Below are 20593 nucleotides of genomic sequence, written 5' to 3'. Positions count from 1 at the left end.
TCATAAAAGATTTATTCACTTGGACTCAGAGATTCCACACTTTCAGGTTTTTTTTTTTTAAAGATGTATTGGAGATAGTGAAAATGTTACACTGTTTAACCAACAGCTTTTTTCATATCCTCCATAGTGTATAATCCCAAGAGCATTAAATACAATTTAAGTTCATCACTTTCCTGCTTTAGGAGAAAGTCTTTAGCTGGTAGGTGTTGGCTAAGCTAGTGAGGCAGAGACCACCTATCCTCCAAAATTTCTGAATTTACTATATCTACAAAAGATGCTTTGTGGTAACTTTCAGGAAGTTGGTATTTGCAAATGAGGAGAACAAAAAATCATTCATTTGATCGTGATCTCGCCAACTAAATAATATGCTGTAAGTAGTTCACTCTTTTGACATATATCTGTATTATTTATTCACCTTGCAATTTTCAGTCTTTTAAAATAAAAGAAAATATTCTTCTCAAAGCTGGGAAAGAGTAAAACAACATCTACGAGGGGGTGATGAAAAGTTCTCAGTCCAATCAACCAACTTCCTAAATTCTGAGCGTTATTTTGCCACTGTAGCTGTAAAGAGTGTTACCTTATTTCATTAAGTGCTGATTTGCAGAAAAAAATTCCATGTTTTGAAATTGTTTCAGATCATTGATTGAACCATATCCATGTCATTCTCTTCTTGGTTGGGCTGAGAACTTTTCAGTACCTCCTCCTATTCAGGTGAAGGATAAAGAATATATTATATCCCTCTTTAGCAGCAGACTTTTCTACTATTTTCAGTACACTATTCCTGTCTTGTTCAACTTGTTTCTCTAGGTCCCTCCTCACTTATGTCTCATTGACTCCAGAATCTTTCTTTAAATACATCAGAAGGCATCAATCATTGGCAAAGAATCCTACTTGTATGCAATCAGCTACACACTCAAAGAGTGATTAATGATATGGGCCATTTGATATGATAGTATGGCCCCTGGGTATAAATCAGGACAGCTATTAACCAGTGTAGGTATTAGGACGATAGATAAGCAGTATTGTTAGAGCTAAATATTGTTATATCGTCAGAGCTGACGTCGGAGGAAAGCCTTCCGGGTTAGCAAGGGATCCCAGTTACCTCCTTCCAGAAGGGCTGTTCCTTCCTGCCTTCACCAATACTTGTTGTAGGGCCGCATCAGCTGCTATTTTATGCTGCACCTGGCTGACCCAGAAAAGTCAGAGGTGACATTAGAGGGTTGGTTTGTGAGTCAGCCACATGCAGCATGTGAGCCACTGCCCGCACATCTCTGTAGAACAAGTGCCACTGAAGGCAGAAGGAGCAGCTCAGCTGGATGGCCCTGAAAGAAGCGAGTGTGGCCCTGGAGTAAGCAAGTAAGGGAGAGAGGGGACATGATGTTGGACAAAGGTAGAAAGGAAGTAGGAGTAGGAGGTAGGGGAAGATCGCATTGTGAAATAGGAAGGGCATGATTTTGGTACAAAGGCAGGAAGGCAGGGGCAGGCACAAACTTGGGACACCAAAGGAAGGGAGGGGGCATGAACATGGAACACAGAAGGTAGAAGGAAGGGGGCACTAACTTGGGACATAAGAGGGAGAGAATAGAAAGGGAGTATTTTCGGGCATGAGTTTGTGAGTGAGAGGGAAAGAGATGATGCACATGAGGAAAGGAAGAAAGAGGAAAATTGGGCATACAGAGAGAGAAGAGAGAGGGGGAGAGAAGGATGGGGGAGAGAAGGATGAGAGGGCAAATGTTGGATATGGTGGTGGAGAGAGAGCAGAGGGACAGACTGAAGGGGATGCAAGGAGGAATGTTGTACATAGTGATGGAGGGACAGTTGTGGCATTGTGCTGGAGAGGGGTGAGAGAAGAAGAAATGGGCATGGGGTTGGTGGGCAGTGGTGAAAAATGCTGCACATGAACTAGGGGATGAGAGAGGAAGAAATATTAGAAGTTGAAGTAGAGGGGGTGGAAGAGATGCACCCTGGATCTCTCTCTCTCTTTTTCTTTCCCCATTCCCTTTGTAGTAAGGGAGAGAATGAGAGAAAGACAGATGGACAGTGAAAGAGAAAGGGAGACATGTTGCCAATAGGGGTGAAGGAGAGAGGAAGAAAAGTTGGACTCATGCAGCACAGAGAGAAATGTTGGTTGGGGAATGGAATGAAGTGTGGAAGAAAGGAAGCATGCAAGAAACAAAAAGAAAGAAATATTGGATGCACAGTCAAAAGGAACCAGAGACTCATGAAATCACCAAACCACAAAGGTAGGAAAAATGATTGTATTTGCAATTTAGTGAGAATTTATATCTGGTGTATATATTTTGCACTATATTTGTCTGTCTATTTTTCTATAGTTGTTACTGAGGTGACATTGCATATTTTAAAGTCATCTGCCTTGACTTCTTTGAAATTAATACCAAATATAAATAATAACATTTCTCTGCATACTGTATGCTTTGTGGGTTTTTTTTAAAAAAAAATTGTGGTTACCATTATGTATTAATACGATTATATTGTGTGTATATGAAAAATGAATGGTAGAAATCGCATTACAATTAGTACAATTATTATGGGGGTGGGGTCAGGGTGGATCTTGGGTGGGGGAACTCGGTTGATATTTGTTCGACTTAGGGGGTACTTGGCTTGAAGAAGTTGAGAAACACTGTTCTAGAGAAGCGGTCAAGATGTAAAAGTGATCTCATAGCTCAGTTTTTAAAAAGACTAGAGCAGGAGTCGGCAACCTCAGTCATCATGGGCCACAACTTTGTCAGGTTTTGCATAGAAAATAAGCAGGATTAATTTCCATGGATTGCAAATAGATCTCATGTATATTTATTGTGGAAATCGTGAAAACCTGACTGGGATGTACCTCTCAAGGACTGTAAGTGTTTGTCACTGTACTAGAGGCAAAATATGACACAACAAATCAGGAATTGCCTATTAAGAATATCAATGTTTTCTGATGTTATGTCTCATTTTATGTATTCTGATTATTGTGTCTTTTTTCTCTTTTCCTGCAGTTTGTAAGGTGGAAGGAATGGCAGTCGTGAATGAAACCAGAGTCACAGAATTCATCCTCTTAGGACTTTCTAGCAATCCAGACCTTCAGATAATATTCTTTGTACTCTTTCTAGTGATGTATCTGGGCACCATAGCTGGGAATCTTCTCATTATGACAACCATATATGTGGACTTTCAACTGCACACCCCTATGTACTTCTTCCTCAGTACCTTGTCTTTCATCGATTTGTGCTTTTCAACAGTTACTGTCCCCAGAGCCCTGGTTCATTTTCTATTGCCAGGCAAAACCATCTATTTCAATGACTGCATTACTCAATTATTTTTCTTTCATTTCATTGGGGGTGCAGAAAGCTTTCTCCTGGTCCTGATGGCTTATGACCGCTATGTTGCCATCTGCAATCCTTTGCGTTATACCACAATAATGAGCAGACCAGTCTGTCTCCTATTAGTTCTTTCTACATGGGTAGGGGGTTTCATTCATGCCAGCGGTCAGACATTTCCAATAGTTCAGCTGACCTTCTGTGGTCCTAATGAGATAAATCATTTCTTTTGTGATGGCCATGCCTTATCTGTGTTGGCTTGCTCTTCTACCGTTTTCAGTGAAATTACAGATAGGGCCAACAGCGGAACCGTAGCCATTGGTTGTTTCTCAGTGTTGCTCGTATCTTACGTATACATTCTATCAACAGTCTTAAAAATACCGTCAGCTGAGGGAAGACGCAAAGCTTTCTCTACCTGTGCCTCCCACCTCCTTGTAGTCACTTTGTTTTTTGGTCCCATTGCCTATCTCTACATGAGACCATCGGTTGTATTTGAGACTGATAAACTGATCTCTGTTTTTTATACAATTGTCACCCCTTTGTTAAACCCCTGCATTTATACTCTGAGAAACAAGAAGGCAAGAATAGCCATGAAGAAACTGGGAGGTAGCAAAGTGTCTTTTCTGGTTATGCAAAAGAACTGATTTCTGTGTATTTAAAGAAAGATACCCTTGTATAGTGCATCTGCTCTCACTAACCGAAGTATGCCCCGTGATTTTCAATTTAAAATCTTGATTATTTATTCTTTGATTAGTATTTTAATTAGGACTTATTTTGAAAGGGATAGTAATCTCAAAGAATTGTTCTGTCCTTATTGAGAGCTACCTCCAGTCTCATGCAATGTGGACTCCGAAAGCCCTGATTTATTAATGTTCATTGAATTTGTATTGATTTATGAATGTTCATTGAATTTGTATTGATTTGTATTATTTTTGATATGAAGTAACAGTTTTGTTCTAAGAAGCTTTATATCTATTGATTAAATAAGCTTTTACATTTCATTACATTACATTAGAGATTTCTATTCCGCCTGTGCCTTGCGGATCTAGGCGGATTACAATTTAGAAGATATCTGGGCATTTCCAGTAGAATTACATTACAGGAGAAGAGTAAATTACAGGTAACAGTAAAGAATTACAATACATTCAATATCACAGAAGATGTTTCATAACAACTGAGTCAAGTTACATCGGATGGAGAGTAAAGAATTACAATACATTCAAGATCATAGAAGATGTTACATAACAACTGAATCAAGTTTCATCGGGTAGAGAGTACTATCAGATACCTATAAGCAAAGGTGGTTACATAATGTTGATGATTACATGACGTTGGTTACTTAATGTTGATGATATAGACTGTAGAGGTGTTTAGTTTGAGGGTTGGACAAAGTGTTACTAGATGGGTGGTGTTCCCAAAGGTGTTGTTTGGGAACTCATTAGATAGCGGTTAGAGTGATGGGAGATATTTTTTGAATAGTAGTGTTTTTATTTCTTTTCGGAACTCTTTTATGTCTGTTCTTTTGATCAGTAATTTTGAGATGGCAGAGTCAATTTTAGCTGCCTGTGTCCCTAGAAGGTTGTCGTAAAGTTTCTTACATCGAGTACCATTGAGGGGTGGGTAGGTGAAAAGGTTCTGTGTTCTCCTTCTTCTGGGTGAGAGGTAGTAGTAAAAACGGTTGTTTAGGTAGCTGGGTGCTGTGCCATGGATTACTTTGAATAGGAGACAGTAGAATTTGAATTGTGTTCTTGCTCTTATTGGTAGCCAGTGAGATTCTTAGTATGCGTTGGTAATATGGTCATATTTGCTGAGTGAGTATATGAGTCTGAGGGCTGCGTTCTGGACGGTCTGTAGTTGTTTTATTGTGTTGATTGGGCATGGTAGGTAGAGTCTGTTGCAGTAGTCTACAATACTAAGCACAAGGGATTGGACAATGATCCTGAATTGATCTTTGTTAAAGTATTTTCTTATTTTTCTTAGATTTCGCATTGTGAAAAATGCTTTTTGGATGATTTTGTGGATTTGTGTCTGCATAGTGCAGCATCTGTCATGTGAGGCCAAACCGTAAGCCGTGCATGCGCACTTCCTATGGGTCACTACAGCTCACGGAAAACTGGCGCACGCAAAGGAAGTGCGCATGCGCGGCTTACCATTTTATTATATTAGATTGTTAAAATGTGTGTTTAATGGCTTTGTTTGGATGTGAGAAGAATAGGGAGACTGGATGGTAGGAGACGGCACCTAGTCATGGTAAAAACAGTACATCGAGCAATCTGGGAGAGGTTATATTAAAACTCCATTCGAGCACATTGAAAATGTCTCAGCCAAACTTATGATGAAAGAGAAGGTTCATCCCAGGCTGGTTCACTCTGCCTTTGCATACGAGATCCTACTCAGCAAAGTTCTGACTGTGGGCAGACAAGTGTTGCCTTTGCTGAAGCATGCAAATATTCCCCCTCTCCTCCACCACCGAAGTAAATGCACTGGTTAGCAGTAGCGTAGTGAGGGTAGGAGGCACCAGGGATGAAGGTACTCCCCACACACTCCTCTCCCCTGGTCTTTCCATGCTCCCTTGTTTCTTCCCGCCCTATGTACCTCTGTAAATCTTTGCCAGCATGAATGGCTTCTCTAGCATGCCACTTGCACCAGCATTGGATTTTCCTCTGATGTCACTTCCTGGTCCCGTGACCTGGAAGTGATTCTGAGGGTGACCAGGTCTACAGAAAATCTACAGAAGTACAGGATGGGGCAGGAATGATGGTAGGAGTGTGGCGTGGTAGGGTGGAGAGGTGCTGGCACTCCCATTGAGACTGTACGTGGGACAGTCCACTCCCCTGCCCCTTGTCAGTACTAGCCTCAATGCACTAATGTGCATTTTACATAATATAGCATGGCTGGTTTGTAGTCCCTTCCGAGACACCAACTACGAGAGAACTTGGGTGAGAGAGTAGAGAAGTGGAATGGAGAAGCAAGATTGCTGGGGCTGGATCCAGGTATCAGATCTGCCATGAATGACATTGAGATATTGCCTCACCAGCCTAGATGGTAGGAATGTGGATACCAAATGTTTGTTGGGGCTGGGATGAGATGTTTGAGAGCTGAATCAAAGACAGGAGAAAAAGAGTTGGAATGGGTAGGAGCCCAAATACCAGTAAAGGAGATAAAATAGGCTTTGGTTTGTAATGCTGACATGCTATGATCAATCCCTCAAAAAATGTACTGCATCCATAGTGGGGGCTGGTGATGATATAACTGCACCATCTACATGATAGAAGCATTTGAATGAAAGATAACTAAGAAAGAATGCAAATCTAAGTTCTCTGCATGACCTCAAATCCTAACTCTTCAAAAATAAAACAGAGTAGCTTTGAATTTTGAGAACTAAAAAAACAATTGGTGAGAAAATGCATTATATCAAGTTTTCAGAAAATATTTATTTAGTGGACTCAGAGATTCCACACATTCAGGGTTTTTTTCTTAACTTTTAACAGATGTGCTGGAGACAGTGGAAATGTTACGCTGTTTAACCGACTGCTTTTTTCATATCCTCCAAAGTGTATAATCCCAAGAGCATTAAATACAATTTAAGTTCATCACTTTCCTGCTTTAGGAGAAAGTCTTTAGCTGGTAGGTGTTGGCTAAGCTAGTGAGGCAGAGACCATCTATCCTCCAAAATTTCTGAATTTACTATATCTACAAAAGATGCTTTGTGGTAACTTTCAGGAAGTTGGTATTTGCAAATGAGGAGAACAAAAAATCATTCATTCAGATCGTGATCTCGCCAACTAAATAATATGCTGTAAGTATTTCACTCTTTTGACATATATCTGTATTATTTATTCACCTTGCAATTTTCAGTCTTTTAAAATAAAAGAAAATATTCTTCTCTTATTCTTCTCAAAGCTGGGAAAGAGTAAAACAACATCTACGAGGGGGTGATGAAAAGTTCTCAGTCCAATCAACCAACTTCCTAAATTCTGAGCGTTATTTTGCCACTGTAGCTGAAAAGATTGTTATCCTATTTCGCTAGGTCCTAATTTGAAGAAACAAAATTCTATGTTTTGACATTATTTCAGATCATTAATTGAACCATATCCACGTCATTCTCTTCTTGGTTGGGCTGAGAATATTTCAACATCCCCTCGCAGTGTGAAGACTTTCACTCACTGGTAACCAGAGGCTATGACCCTTGGTGCGGGTTAGACCATTTTAATAAACTTGGAAACTTGGATGTCATAATGCCTCATTTCATCAATAAGAGCCAACCACATCAATGATGTCACAATGCCTTTATTGTCCTAAACTTGGCTGACTTTTATTACATAGGAGGAAGTGCTGAAAAGTTCTCAACCCAATCAACCAACTTCCTCAATTCTGAGTGCTATTTTGCCACAGTAGCTGAAAGAGTATTACCTTATTTCATTAAGTGCTGATTTGCAGAAACAAAATTCCATGTTTCGAAATTGTTTCAGATCATTGATCATTCTCTTCTTGGTTGGGCTGAAAATTTTTCAGCACCTCTTTGTAGTCAGGTGCAGGATAAAGACTATATTATATTATATATATTATAGGAACAGTTTTTTCTACTATTTTCAGTACACTATTCCTGTCTTGTTCAACTTGTTTCTCTATGTCTCTTCTCACTTATGTCTCATTGACTCTTTAGAATCTTTCTTTAAATACATCAGAAGGGATCAATCATTGGCAAAGAATTCTACTCCTATGCAATCAGCTACGCAATCAAAGAGTAATTAATGATATGGGCAGAGGCCCTGAATTCCCCCATTTGTTGTGATAGTATGGCCTCTGGGTATAAAACAGGACAGCTATTAGCCAGTGTAGGTATTAGGACAATAGATAAGCAGTATTGTTAGAGCTAAATATTGTTATACCTAAGTAGGGAATAAGTTGCATGTTGGTGATACATGCTGTATTGCGATCGTTTGTAACCATTCATTGCCTGAAATAAATATTTTCTCTGCATACTGTATGCTTTATGGTTTTTAAAAAAATTTTGTGGTTACCATTATGTATTAATAAGATCCCGTCCTTGCGTGAACTCATTTTCCCGCTCTGTCTCTGCATATTCTTTTCCTGTCCCTGCCCCATTCCTGCAAGTTCTGTCTCATCTGCACAAGCCTCAAACACTTTAAAATCATGTGTTTGAAGCATGCACGGTTAAGGCAGAGCATCTTATCCCACACTGTCCATCTTCTGGTTATTCCTTCCCCGCAACATCTATTCTATGATACCACCAAAAAGAAAACTTTCTCTGTCATAGCACCTACAGTGAGGAAATCTCTGCCCCTTCATCTCTGGGAGGAAATACCTTTGGACAGATTTAAAACCAACTTAAAGCCCTTTACTTTTAAGAATGCCTTTGATAAATAAACGCTAGATTTTAAGAAGAAGGAAGAACATATTCCCCGCTTTTTGTGCTGACCTCTTGTCTCTCTCTTCTGTTACAAATTGTACTTCTCCCCCAACCCTTTTGTTTTGATATGTCACTTAGGGTCTCTTCTATCAAACTGCGCTAGCAATTTGTAGCATGGTGAGCCGCACTGAATGGATCTCTGCGCTAAAAACTGCTAGCGCAGTTTGATAGAAGAGGCACTTAGTCTTATTGTCGTAATGTCTTCCCCTTTGATTTTAATAGTTATGATTTGGTACACCGCTTAGTCAACTTTTTTAAGCGGTATATCAAATTTTAAATAAAACTTGAAAAACTTACAGGAATGGGACAGGGAGAGCGACAAAACTTGCAGGGATGGGATGGGGACGGAGAAAAATTTGTCCCCGTGTCATTCTCTATGTTCAAGGACTGTAGGTGTCTATTACAAGAATAGAGATTAACCCCTTCTTCTATTAAACTGTGCCAGCAGTTTTTAGCGCAGTGAGTCGCTCTGAATGGCCCGCGCTGCTCCCGACACTCATAGGAACTCTATGAGTGTCGGGAGCAGCGTGGGCCATTCAGGGCAGCTCACCGTACTAAAAACTGTTAGCGCAGTTTAAAAGACGAAAGCCTAAATATGGAATGGAGACTGCAATCTGCATTAGTTTGTACTGATTCCTGTTGATTTGGATTTATTTATTTCATATAATAGTTTTAGTGGATATGTTTTAGAAATGTTAATTTCTTTTCTTTCTCTTTTTCCCTTTCCTATTTTCTAATGGAGTTCCATTCTTAAATATGATTAAGTTGTGATATAGATCGCTTTGATCCTTTTTGGCTTTATGGGCAGTAAAGAAAGAATTAAATAGACATAAACATAAATATGACACAGTAAATCAGGAATTGCCTATTAAGTATAACAATGTTTTCTGATGTTATGTCTCATTTAATGTATTCTGATTATTGTGTCTTTTTTCTCTTTTCCTGTAAGGTGGAATGAATGGCAATCGTGAATGAAACCAGAGTCACTGAATTCATCCTTCTCGGACTTTCTAGCAATCCAGACCTACAGATAATATTCTTTGTACTCTTTCTAGTGATGTATCTGGGCACCATAGCTGGGAATCTTCTCATTATGACAACCATATATGTGGACTCTCAACTGCACACTCCTATGTATTTCTTCCTCAGCAACTTGTCTTTCATAGATTTGGCCTTTTCCACTGTTACTGTCCCCAGAGCTCTGGTTCTCTTTTTCCTGCTGAAAAACACCATCTCTTTCAGAGACTGCATTACTCAGTTGTTTTTCTTGCATTTAATTGCAGGCGCAGAAGGCATTCATCTGGTCCTGATGGCTTATGACCGCTATGTCGCCATCTGCAATCCTTTGCGTTATACCACAATAATGAGCAGACCAGTCTGTCTCCTGTTAGTTCTTTCTACATGGGTAGGGGGTTTCATTCATGCCAGCGGTCAGACATTTCCAATAGTTCAGCTGACCTTCTGTGGTCCTAACGAGATAAATCATTTCTTTTGTGATGGCCACGCCTTATCTTTGTTGGCTTGCTCTTCTACCGTTTTCAGTGAAATCGCAGATAGGGTCAACAGTGGAATCTTAGCCATTAGTTGTTTCTCAGTGTTGCTCATATCTTACACATACATCCTCTCCACAGTCTTAAAAATACCGTCAGCTGATGGAAGACGCAAAGCTTTCTCTACCTGTGCTTCCCACCTCCTGGTAGTCACTTTGTTTTTTGGTCCCATTGTCTATCTCTATATGAGACCATCAGTTGTATTTGAAACTGATAAACTGATCTCTGTTTTTTACACGATTGTCACCCCTTTGTTAAACCCCTGCATTTATACTCTGAGAAACAAGAAGGCAAGAATAGCCATGAAGAAACTGGGACGTAGCAAAGTGTCTTTTCTGGTTATGCAAAAGAGCTGATTTCTGTGTATTTAAAGAAAGATACCCTTGTATAGCGCATCTGCTCTTACTAATTGAAGTATGCCCCGTGATCTTCAATTTAAAATCTTGATTATTTGTTCTTTGATTAGTATTTTAATTAGGACTTATTTTGTAAGGGATAGTAATCTCAAAGAATTGTTCTGTCTTTATTGAGAGCTACCTCTAGTCTCATTCACTGTGGACTCCAAGAGCCCTGATTTATGAATGTTCATTGAATTTATATTGACTGTGTTCTTTTAAAAAATTATTTTTGATATGAAGTAACAGTTTTGTTCTAAGAAGCTTTGTATCTATTGATTAAATAAGCTTTGTCTATCATATGATTTTTGTTGTGAAGAATATTCTCACTGTGTAACTTATAAATATTGGATGGCTTACTAACCATTGTTCAAATGTGTGTTTAATGGCTGTGATAGGATGTGAGAAGAATTGAGGGTCATTTAACTGGATCATCAGATGCTTATCCCCATCCTTATTGGTTCCCTATTACTCCCTTTCTCTCCTGTACTGTCCCTTATCCCCTCCGATCACATTCTGAATCTGCCTTTTTGTGCATCTTGCTTACTGGGGAAGACATGCCTGTGTGCATCAGTCGGTCAGCTTCCCCTTCCTACTTTCCTATCAAACTTTGTATTTCCCTCTTCAACCCTCACTAATTTCCCTTTTCCACCTCCTAATTTCCCTCTTGCTATTAATGTTTTGTCAAATTTGTAGGCCGCTCTGATGTCCCATGATGGGCGGTATATCAAAAATATATTAAACTTGGAAACGTGTCACACTTTTATATATCCTAATATTGTATAGAGTTTTAGGTACTTGCCCTTACCTATATTGCTTTCCATTCTGGGACCTCTCAATTCTTGACCACCTCTACTAGGAGAATATTCCAAGCATCTACCACCCTTTTAGTTAAAAAGTATTTTCTTAGATTACATCTGAGCCTATTACCTCTTAACTTCATCTTATGCCCTCTCACTCTAGAGTTTCCTTTCAATTGAAAGAACATAAGAATATAAGAACATAAGCAGTGTCTCTGCTGGGTCAGACCAGAGGTTCATCATGCCCAGCAGTCTCCTCATGTGGCCTCCCATTAGGTCCAGGTCCTGTATAGTAATCCTCTATCTATACCCTTATATCCCCTTTTTTTTCAGGAAATCATCCAATCCCTTCTTAAACCCCAATACCGTACTCTGTCCTATCACACCCTCTGGAAGCGCATTCCAGGAGACCACCACCCTTTTGGTGAAGAAGAATTTCCTAGCATTGGTTCTGAATCTGTCCCCTCTCAATTTTTCTGAATGCCCTCTCGTTTTTGTAGTTTTCGAAAGTTTGAAGAATCTGTCCCTCTCCACTTTCTCTATGCCTTTCATGATCTTGTAAGTCTCTATCATGTCCCCTCTAAGCCTTCTCTTTTGCAGGGAAAAGAGCCCCAGTTTCTCTAATCTTTCAGCATATGAAAGATTTTCCATACCTTTTATCAATCGCGTCGCTCTTTTCTGAACCCTCTAGAGTATTGCCATATCCTTCTTAAGGTACGGCGACCAATACTGGACGCAGTACTCCAGGTGCGGGCGTACCATCGCCCGATACAATGGCGGAATAACTTTTTTCATTCTGGTTGTAAAACCTTTCTTGATAATACCTAGCATTCTATTCGCCTTCTTAGAGGCCGCTGCGCACTGTCTCGACAGCTTCATTGTCCTGTCCACCATCACCCCCAAGTCCTATTCTAGGGTACTTTCACCCATTACCAGCCCTCCCATCTTTGGGTTTCCGTTTCCTACATGCAATACTTTACATTACACTTCATCTGCCATTTCATCACCCACTCTTCTAGTTTGTTCAGGTCCCTTTGCAAATCCTCACAGTCCTCTTTGGTCCCAACTTCACTAAATAGTTTAGTGTCATCTGCAAATTTTATTACTTTGCACTTCATTCCTGTTTCTAGATCATTTATAAATACATTGAACAGCAGCGGTTCGAGTACCAACCCATGCGTAACACCACTCGTGACCCTCCTCCAGTCAGAGTAGTGGCCCTTTACTCCTACCCTTTGCTTCCTACCCACCAACCAATTTTTGATCCATCTATGTACTTCTCCTTCCACCCCATGGTTCTTCAGTTTCCGTAGTAGGCATTCATGGGGTACCTTGTCAAAGGCTTTTTGGAAATCTAAGTATACGATGTCTATGGGGTCCCCTTGGTTCATTTGCTTGTTAATTCCTTCGAAGAAGTGCAATAAGTTCTTTAGTCACGATCTTCCCTTGTAGAAGCCGTGTTGGCTTGTTTTCATCAGTTTATTCCTTTCTAGATGTTCATCGATGCTCTCTTTTATCAGCGCTTCCACTATCTTCCCCGGAACCGAAGTCAGACTTACAGGTCTGTAGTTTCCCGGGTCACCTCTCGATCCTTTTTTAAAGATGGGTGTAACATTAGCTATCTTCCAATCCTCCGGGATCACGCCTGTTTTCAGGGATAGCTTACAAACCTGCTGTAGTAGTTCCGCTATTTCCTCCTTTAGTTCTTTCAATACCCTGTGGTGGATTCTGTCTGGGCCCGGAGATTTGTCAGTTTTTAATCTATCTATCTGCTTATGAACGTCTTCGATGCTTACCTCCATGGATGTTAATTTTTCTGCATGATCTCCTTTGAAGATTTTCTCAGATTCTGGCACGCTGGATGTGTCCTCTTTTGTAAAAACTGATGAAAAGATCATGTTAAGCCTATTTGCCACTTCTTTTTCCTCCTTCACCACTCCTTTCCTATCTCCTTCATCCAGCAGTCCCACCTCCTCTCTTGCCGGCTGCTTCCCTTTAACATAGTTGAAGAATGGTTTGAAATTTCTTGCTTCCCTGGCTAGCCTCTCTTCATATTCTCTTTTTGCTCTTCTAACCACGTGGTAATATTCTTTTTGATGCTTCCTGAGCTCTTTCCAGTTCTCCCCGGTTTTGTCCTTTTTCCATTTCCTGAATGAATGTTTCTTGTCTCCTATCGCTTTCTTCACTTCTTTAGTTATCTACGCTGGGTCTTTTGTTCGGTTCTTTATGCATCCTTTTCTAAATCTGGGGATATACAAATTTTGCGCTTCGCTCAATGTGTTCTTAAATAAAGACCAGGCTTACTCTACAGTCTGCGATTTCTTTGAGCTGTTCCTAAGTTTCTTTCTTACCATTACTCTCATCTATTCGTAGTTTCCTTTCTTGAAGTTAAAAGTTGTCGCTGTGGTTCTTTTCACCTTCGATATTCCTACTTCAGCTTTGAACTTAATCATATTGTGGTCGCTGTTTCCCAACGGTCCCACTACTTCCACTTCCTTTGCAGGTCCTCTTAGCCCATTGAGGATTAGCTCCAGGGTGGCAATCCCTCTCGTCGGTTCTCTGACAAGCTGCTCCATGAAGCAGTCCTGCATAGCCTCCAGAAATCCAGTCTCCCTAGCGCATTGTGAGTTTCCAAGACTCCAGTCTATCCCGGGATAGTTGAAGTCTGCCATAACAATCGTGTTACAGCTTTTGCATTCTTGCCTTATCTCGGTTTTCATGTCTTCATCGTTTGCTTCGGTTTGCCCAGGTGGATGATAGTACAGTCCTATCTTTATCTCGGGCCCATTCCTTCCTGGAATTTTGACCCATAGAGACTCTACTCATGCACATTTACATCACATAGGTATTTAAACGTCTCTATCATATCTCTCCTCTCCCGCATTTCCTTCAAAGTATTCAGATTGAGATCTTTAAGTCTGTCCCTATATGCCTTATGATGAAGACCACACACCATTTTAGTAGCCTTCCTCTGGACTGACTTCATCCTTTTTATATCTTTGTGAAGGTTCGCCTCCAGAATTGTACACAATATTCTAAACGAGGTCTCTCCAGAATCTTATAAAGAGGCATCAATACCTCCTTTTTTCTACTGGTCATACCTCTCCCTATGCACCCTAGCATCCTTCTAACTTTCGTCATTGCCTTTTCAACCTGTTTGACCACCTTAAAATCATCACACCTAAGTCCTACTCCTCTTTTTATACACTCAGTTTTTCCTTTCTTTCATTGAAGGTAAATGTCTTGCATTGAAAAACATAGATTCGATCCAATATCTCTCACCCCAGAATTCTCCTTCTCTTGTACAGTGCTTTTTACACAAAATAATGTAATTAGAAGAATCACCCAAGCCGAGCAGTTGCAGCTCACACTTTGTACTTCTACCATTAAAGCCAATAAGCAGAATGGATGGTAGGGGGTGGCACCTAGTAACGGTAAAAACAGTACATTGAGCAATCTGGGAAAGGTTATATTAAAACTCCATGCGAGCAAATTGAAAATGTCTCAGTCAAACTTATGATGAAATAGCAGATTCGTCCCAGTCTGGTTCACTCTGCCTTTGCATACGAGATCCTACTCAGCAAAGTTCTGACTGTGGGCAGACAAGTGTTGCCTTTGCTGAAGCATGCAAATATTCCCCCTCTCCTCCACCACCAAAGTAAATGCACTGGTTAGCAGTAGCTAGCAAGGGTAGGAGGCACCAGGGATGAATGTACTCCCCACACACTCCTCTCCCCTGGTCTTTCCATGCTCCCCTGCTTCTTCCTGCCCCCCCATGTACCTTTGTAAATCTTTGCCAGCATGAATGTCACTTGCACCAGCGTTGGGTTTTCCTCTGATGTCACTTCCTGGTCCCGTAACCCAGAAGTGATTCTGAGGGTAACCAGGTTGGTGTGAGCAACAGGTAGGAGAAGTTGCTCACACTAGCAAATATCTACAGAGGTACAGGATGGGGGGGGGGGAAGGATGGTAGGAGTGTGGTGTGGCAGGGTGGAGAGGTGCTGGCACTCCCATTGAGACTGCACCCAGATCAGTCCGCTCCCCTGCCCCTTGTCAGTACTAGCCTCAATGCACTGATGTGCATTTTACATAATATGACATGGCTGGTTTTAGTCCCTTCCGAGACACCAACTATGAGAGAACATGGTGAGGGAGTAGAATAGTGGAATGGAGAAGCAAGATTGCTGGGGCTGGGTCCCGGTATCAGAGCTGCCACGAATGAAGCTATTGCCTCACCAGCCTAGATGGTAGGAATGCGGATGCCAGATGTTTGTTGGGGCTGGGATGAGATGTTTGAGAGCTGAACCAAAGACAGGAGAAAAAGAGTGGGAATGGGTAGGAGCCCAAATACCTGTAAAAATAGACTTTGGTTTGTAATGCTTACATGCTATGATCAATCCCTCAAAAAATGTGCTGCATCCATAGTGGGGGCTGGTGATGATATAACTGCACCATCTATATGATAGAAGCCTTTGAAGGAAAGATAACTAAGAAAGAATGCAAATCTCTGTTCTCTGCATGACCTCAAATCCTAACTCTTGAAAAATAAAACAGAGTAGCTTTGAATTTTGAGAACTAAAAAGCAATCCGTGAGAAAATGCATTATATTAAGTTGTCATAAAATATTTATTTAGTGGACTCAGAGATTCCACACTTTCAGGTTTAAAAAAAAAAAACTTTTAACAGATGACAGTGGAAATGTTACACTGTTTAACCAACTGCTATTTTCCCAGATCCTCCAAAGTATATAATCCCAAGAGCATTAAATACAATTTAAGTTCATCACTTTCCTGCTTTAGGAGAAAGTCTTTAGCTGGTAGGTGTTGGCTAAGCTAGTGAGGCAGAGACCACCTATCCTTCAAAATTTCTGAATTTACTATATCTACAAAATATACTTTGTGGTAACTTTCAGGAAGTTGGTATTTGCAAATGAGGAGAACAAAAAATCATTCATTTGATCGTGATCTCACCAACTAAATAATATGCTGTAAGTAGTTCACTCTTTTGACATATATCTGTATTATTTATTCACCTTGCAATTTTCAATCTTTTAAAATAAAAGAAAATATTCTTCTCTTATTCTTCTCAAAGTTGGGAAAGAGTAAAACAACATCTACGAGGGGGTGATGAAAAGTTCTCAGTCCAATCAACCAACTTCCTAAATTCTGAGCGTTATTTTGCCACTGTAGCTGAAAAGATTGTTATCCTATTTCGCTAGATCCTAATTTGAAGAAACAAAATTCTATGTTTTGACATTATTTCAGATCATTAATTGAACCATATCCACGTCATTCTCTTCTTGGTTGGGCTGAGAATATTTCAACATCCCCTCGCAGTGTGAAGACTTTCACTCACTGGTAACCAGAGGCTATGACCCTTGGTGCGGGTTAGACCATTTTAATAAACTTGGAAGTCATAATGCCTCATTTCATCAATAAGAGCCAACCACATCAATGATGTCACAATGCCTTTATTGTCCTAAACTTGGCTGACTTTTATTGCATAGGAGGAAGTGCTGAAAAGTTCTCAACCCAATCAACCAACTTCCTCAATTCTGAGTGCTATTTTGCCACAGTAGCTGAAAGAGTATTACCTTATTTCATTAAGTGCTGATTTGCAGAAACAAAATTCCATGTTTTAAAATTGTTTCAGATCATTGATTGAACTATATCCATGTCATTCTATTCTTGGTTGGGCTGAAAATTTTTCAGCACCTCTTTGTAGTCAGGTGCAGGATAAAGACTATATTATATTATATATATTATAGGAACAGTTTTTTCTACTATTTTCAGTACACTATTCCTGTCTTGTTCAACTTGTTTCTCTATGTCTCTTCTCACTTATGTCTCATTGACTCTTTAGAATCTTTCTTTAAATACATCAGAAGGGATCAATCATTGGCAAAGAATTCTACTCCTATGCAATCAGCTACGCAATCAAAGAGTAATTAATGATATGGGCAGAGGCCCTGAATTCCCCCATTTGTTGTGATAGTATGGCCTCTGGGTATAAAACAGGACAGCTATTAGCCAGTGTAGGTATTAGGACAATAGATAAGCAGTATTGTTAGAGCTAAATATTGTTATACCTAAGTAGGGAATAAGTTGCATGTTGGTGATACATGCTGTATTGCGATCGTTTGTAACCATTCATTGCCTGAAATAAATATTTTCTCTGCATACTGTATGCTTTATGGTTTTTAAAAAATTTTATGGTTACCATTATGTATTAATAAGATTATATTGTGTGTATATGAAAAATTAATGGAAGAAATTGCTTTACAATTAGTACTATTGTTATGGGTGTGGGGCCAGGGATAGAGATTGGGTGGGGGTACTGGCTGATATTTGTTCAACTTGGCTTGAAGAAGTTGAGATACACTGTTCTAGAGAAGCGGTCAAGATGTAAAAGTGATCTCATAGGCCAGATTTTGGAAAAAGACTAGAGCAGGAATGGGCAACCTCAGCCATCATGGGCCACAATTCTGTCAAGTTTTCCATAGATAATATGCATGAGATTGATTTCCATGGATTGCAAATAGAGCTCATGCATATTTATTGTGGAAATCGTGAAAACCTGACTGGGTTGCGGCTGTCAAGTAGAGAATGATAAGGGGACAAAATTTTCTCCGTCCTTGCGTGAACTCATTTTCCCGCTCTGTCTCTGCATATTCTTTTCCTGTCCCTGCCCCATTCCTGCAAGTTCTGTCTCATCTGCACAAGCTTCAAACACTTTAAAATCATGTGTTTGAGGCATGCATGGTTAAGGCAGAGCATCTTATCCCACACCGTCCAACTAGAACGCTTCAGTCAGGTAGCCAGAATCTTCTGGTTATTCCTTCCCCGCAACATCTATTCTATGATACCACCAAAAAGAAAATTTTCTCCGTCATAGCACCTACAGTGTGGAAATCTCTGCCCCTACATTTCTGGGAAGAAATACTTTTGGACAGATTTAAAACCTACTTAAAGCCCTTTCCTTTTAAGAATGCCTTTGATAGATAGACGCTAGATTTTAAGAAGAACATATTCCCCGCTTTTTGTGCTGACCTCTTGTCTCTCTCTTCAGTTACAAATTGTACTTCTCCCCCAACCCTTTTGTTTTGATATGTCACTTAGGGTCTCTTCTATCAAACTGCTCTAGCAATTTGTAGCGTGGTGAGCCGCACTGAATGTCCCGCGCTTCTCCTGATGCCCATAGAGTTCCTATGAGCGTCGGGAGCAGCGTGGGCCATTCAGGGCAGCTCACCATGCTAAAAACTGTTAGCGCAGTTTAAAAGACGAAAGCCTAAATATGGAATGGAGACTGCAATCTGCATTAGTTTGTACTGATTCCTGTTGATTTGGATTTATTTATTTCATATAATAGTTTTAGTGGATATGTTTTAGAAATGTTAATTTCTTTTCTTTCTCTTTTTTCCTTTCCTATTTTCTAATGGAGTTCCTTTCTTAAATATGATTAAGTTGTGATGTAGATCGCTTTGATCCTTTTTGGCTTTATGGGCAGTAAAGAAAGATTTTAATAGACATAAACATAAATATGACACAGTAAATCAAGAATTGCCTATTAAGTATAACAATGTTTTCTGATGTTATGTCTCATTTAATGTATTCTGATTATTGTGTCTTTTTTCTCTTTTCCTGCAGTTTGCAATGTGGAAGGAATGGCAATCGTGAATGAAACCAGAGTCACTGAATTCATCCTTCTCGGACTTTCTAGCAATCCAGACCTACAGATTATATTCTTTGTACTCTTTCTAGTGATGTATCTGGGCACCATAGCTGGGAATCTTCTCATTATGACAACCATATATGTGGACTCTCAACTGCACACTCCTATGTATTTCTTCCTCAGCAACTTGTCTTTCATAGATTTGGCCTTTTCCACAGTTACTGTCCCCAGAGCGCTGCCTCTCTTTCTCTTGCTGAAAAACACCATCTCTTTAAGAGACTGCATTAGTCAGTTGTTTTTTCTTACATTTGATAGCGGGTACAGAATGCTTTCACCTGGTCCTGATGGCTTATGACCGCTATGTCGCCATCTGCAATCCTTTGCGTTATACCACAATAATGAGCAGACCAGTCTGTCTCCTGTTAGTTCTTTCTACATGGGTAGGGGGTTTCATTCATGCCAGCGGTCAGACATTTCCAATAGTTCAGCTGACCTTCTGTGGTCCTAATGAGATAAATCATTTCTTTTGTGATGGACACGCCTTATCTGTGTTGGCTTGCTCAACTACCGTTTTCAGTGAAATTGCAGATAGGGTCAACAGCGGAACTGTAGCCATTAGTTGTTTCTCGGTGTTGATTGTATCTTATGTATACATCATCTCCACTATCTTAAAAATTAAATCAGCTGAGGGAAGGCGCAAAGCTTTCTCTACCTGTGCCTCCCATCTCCTGGTAGTCACTTTGTTTTTTGGTCCCATTGCCTATCTCTACATGAGACCATCAATTGTATTTGACACTGATAAACTAATCTCTGTTTTTTATACTATTGTCACCCCTTTGTTAAACCCTTGCATTTATACTCTAAGAAACAAGAAGGCAAGAATAGCCATGAAGAAACTGGGAGGTTGCAAAGTGTCTTTTCTGGTTATGCAAGAGAGCTGATTTCTGACCATTTAAAGAAAGATACCCTTGTATAGCACCTCTTCTCTCACAAATTTGAGTATGCCCCGTGATCTTCAATTTAAAATCTTGATTATTTATTCCTTGATTAATATTTTAATTAGAATTTCTTTTGAAGGGACATAATTATGCTGTCTTTATTGAGAGATACCTCTAGTCTCATCCACTGTGGACTCCAAGAACCCTGATTTGTGAATGCTCATTGAATTTGCATTGATTGTGTTCTTTTTAAAATAATTTTTTATATGAATTAACAGTTTTGTTCTAAAAGTCTTTATATCTATTGATTAAATAAAATTTGCCTATTATATGTTTTTTGTTGTTAAGAATATTCTCTCTGTTTGACTTATAAATATTGGATGGCTTATTAACCATTATTCAATTGTGTGTTTAATGGTTGTGTTTGGATGTGAGAAGAATTGAGGTTCATTCAACTGGATCATCAGATGCTTGTCCCCATCCTT

At 39.8% G+C, this 20593-nt stretch overlaps 2 protein-coding genes and 1 pseudogene across 2 annotated transcripts; all 3 read left to right on the top strand.

The window, feature by feature from the left end:
* Positions 1–3016: 3016 nt before the first annotated feature.
* Positions 3017–3964, top strand: LOC117350505 (olfactory receptor 1509-like). Its single transcript, XM_033924800.1, has one exon. The coding sequence runs from the start codon at positions 3017–3019 to the stop codon at positions 3962–3964; it is 948 nt and encodes a 315-aa protein (XP_033780691.1).
* Positions 3965–9712: 5748 nt separating this feature from the next.
* LOC117350504 (olfactory receptor 1509-like) lies at positions 9713–10660 on the top strand. Its single transcript, XM_033924799.1, has one exon. It carries the CDS (start codon positions 9713–9715, stop codon positions 10658–10660), a length of 948 nt encoding a protein of 315 aa, XP_033780690.1.
* Positions 10661–19162: 8502 nt separating this feature from the next.
* On the top strand, positions 19163–20111 carry LOC117350503 (annotated as a pseudogene).
* Positions 20112–20593: the final 482 nt, after the last annotated feature.

Source organism: Geotrypetes seraphini, chromosome 16 (genome assembly GCF_902459505.1).
Source record: "Geotrypetes seraphini chromosome 16, aGeoSer1.1, whole genome shotgun sequence".
Classification (NCBI taxonomy): Eukaryota; Metazoa; Chordata; class Amphibia; order Gymnophiona; family Dermophiidae; genus Geotrypetes; species Geotrypetes seraphini.
Note: the sequence above shows the minus strand (reverse complement) of the source record. Positions and strands in the feature narration are given on the sequence as shown.

Coding starts and splice junctions, on each gene's coding strand:
- LOC117350505 (XM_033924800.1), top strand. CDS start 3,017: ATGGCAGTCGTGAATGAAACCAGAGTCACAGAATTCATCCTCTTAGGA.
- LOC117350504 (XM_033924799.1), top strand. CDS start 9,713: ATGGCAATCGTGAATGAAACCAGAGTCACTGAATTCATCCTTCTCGGA.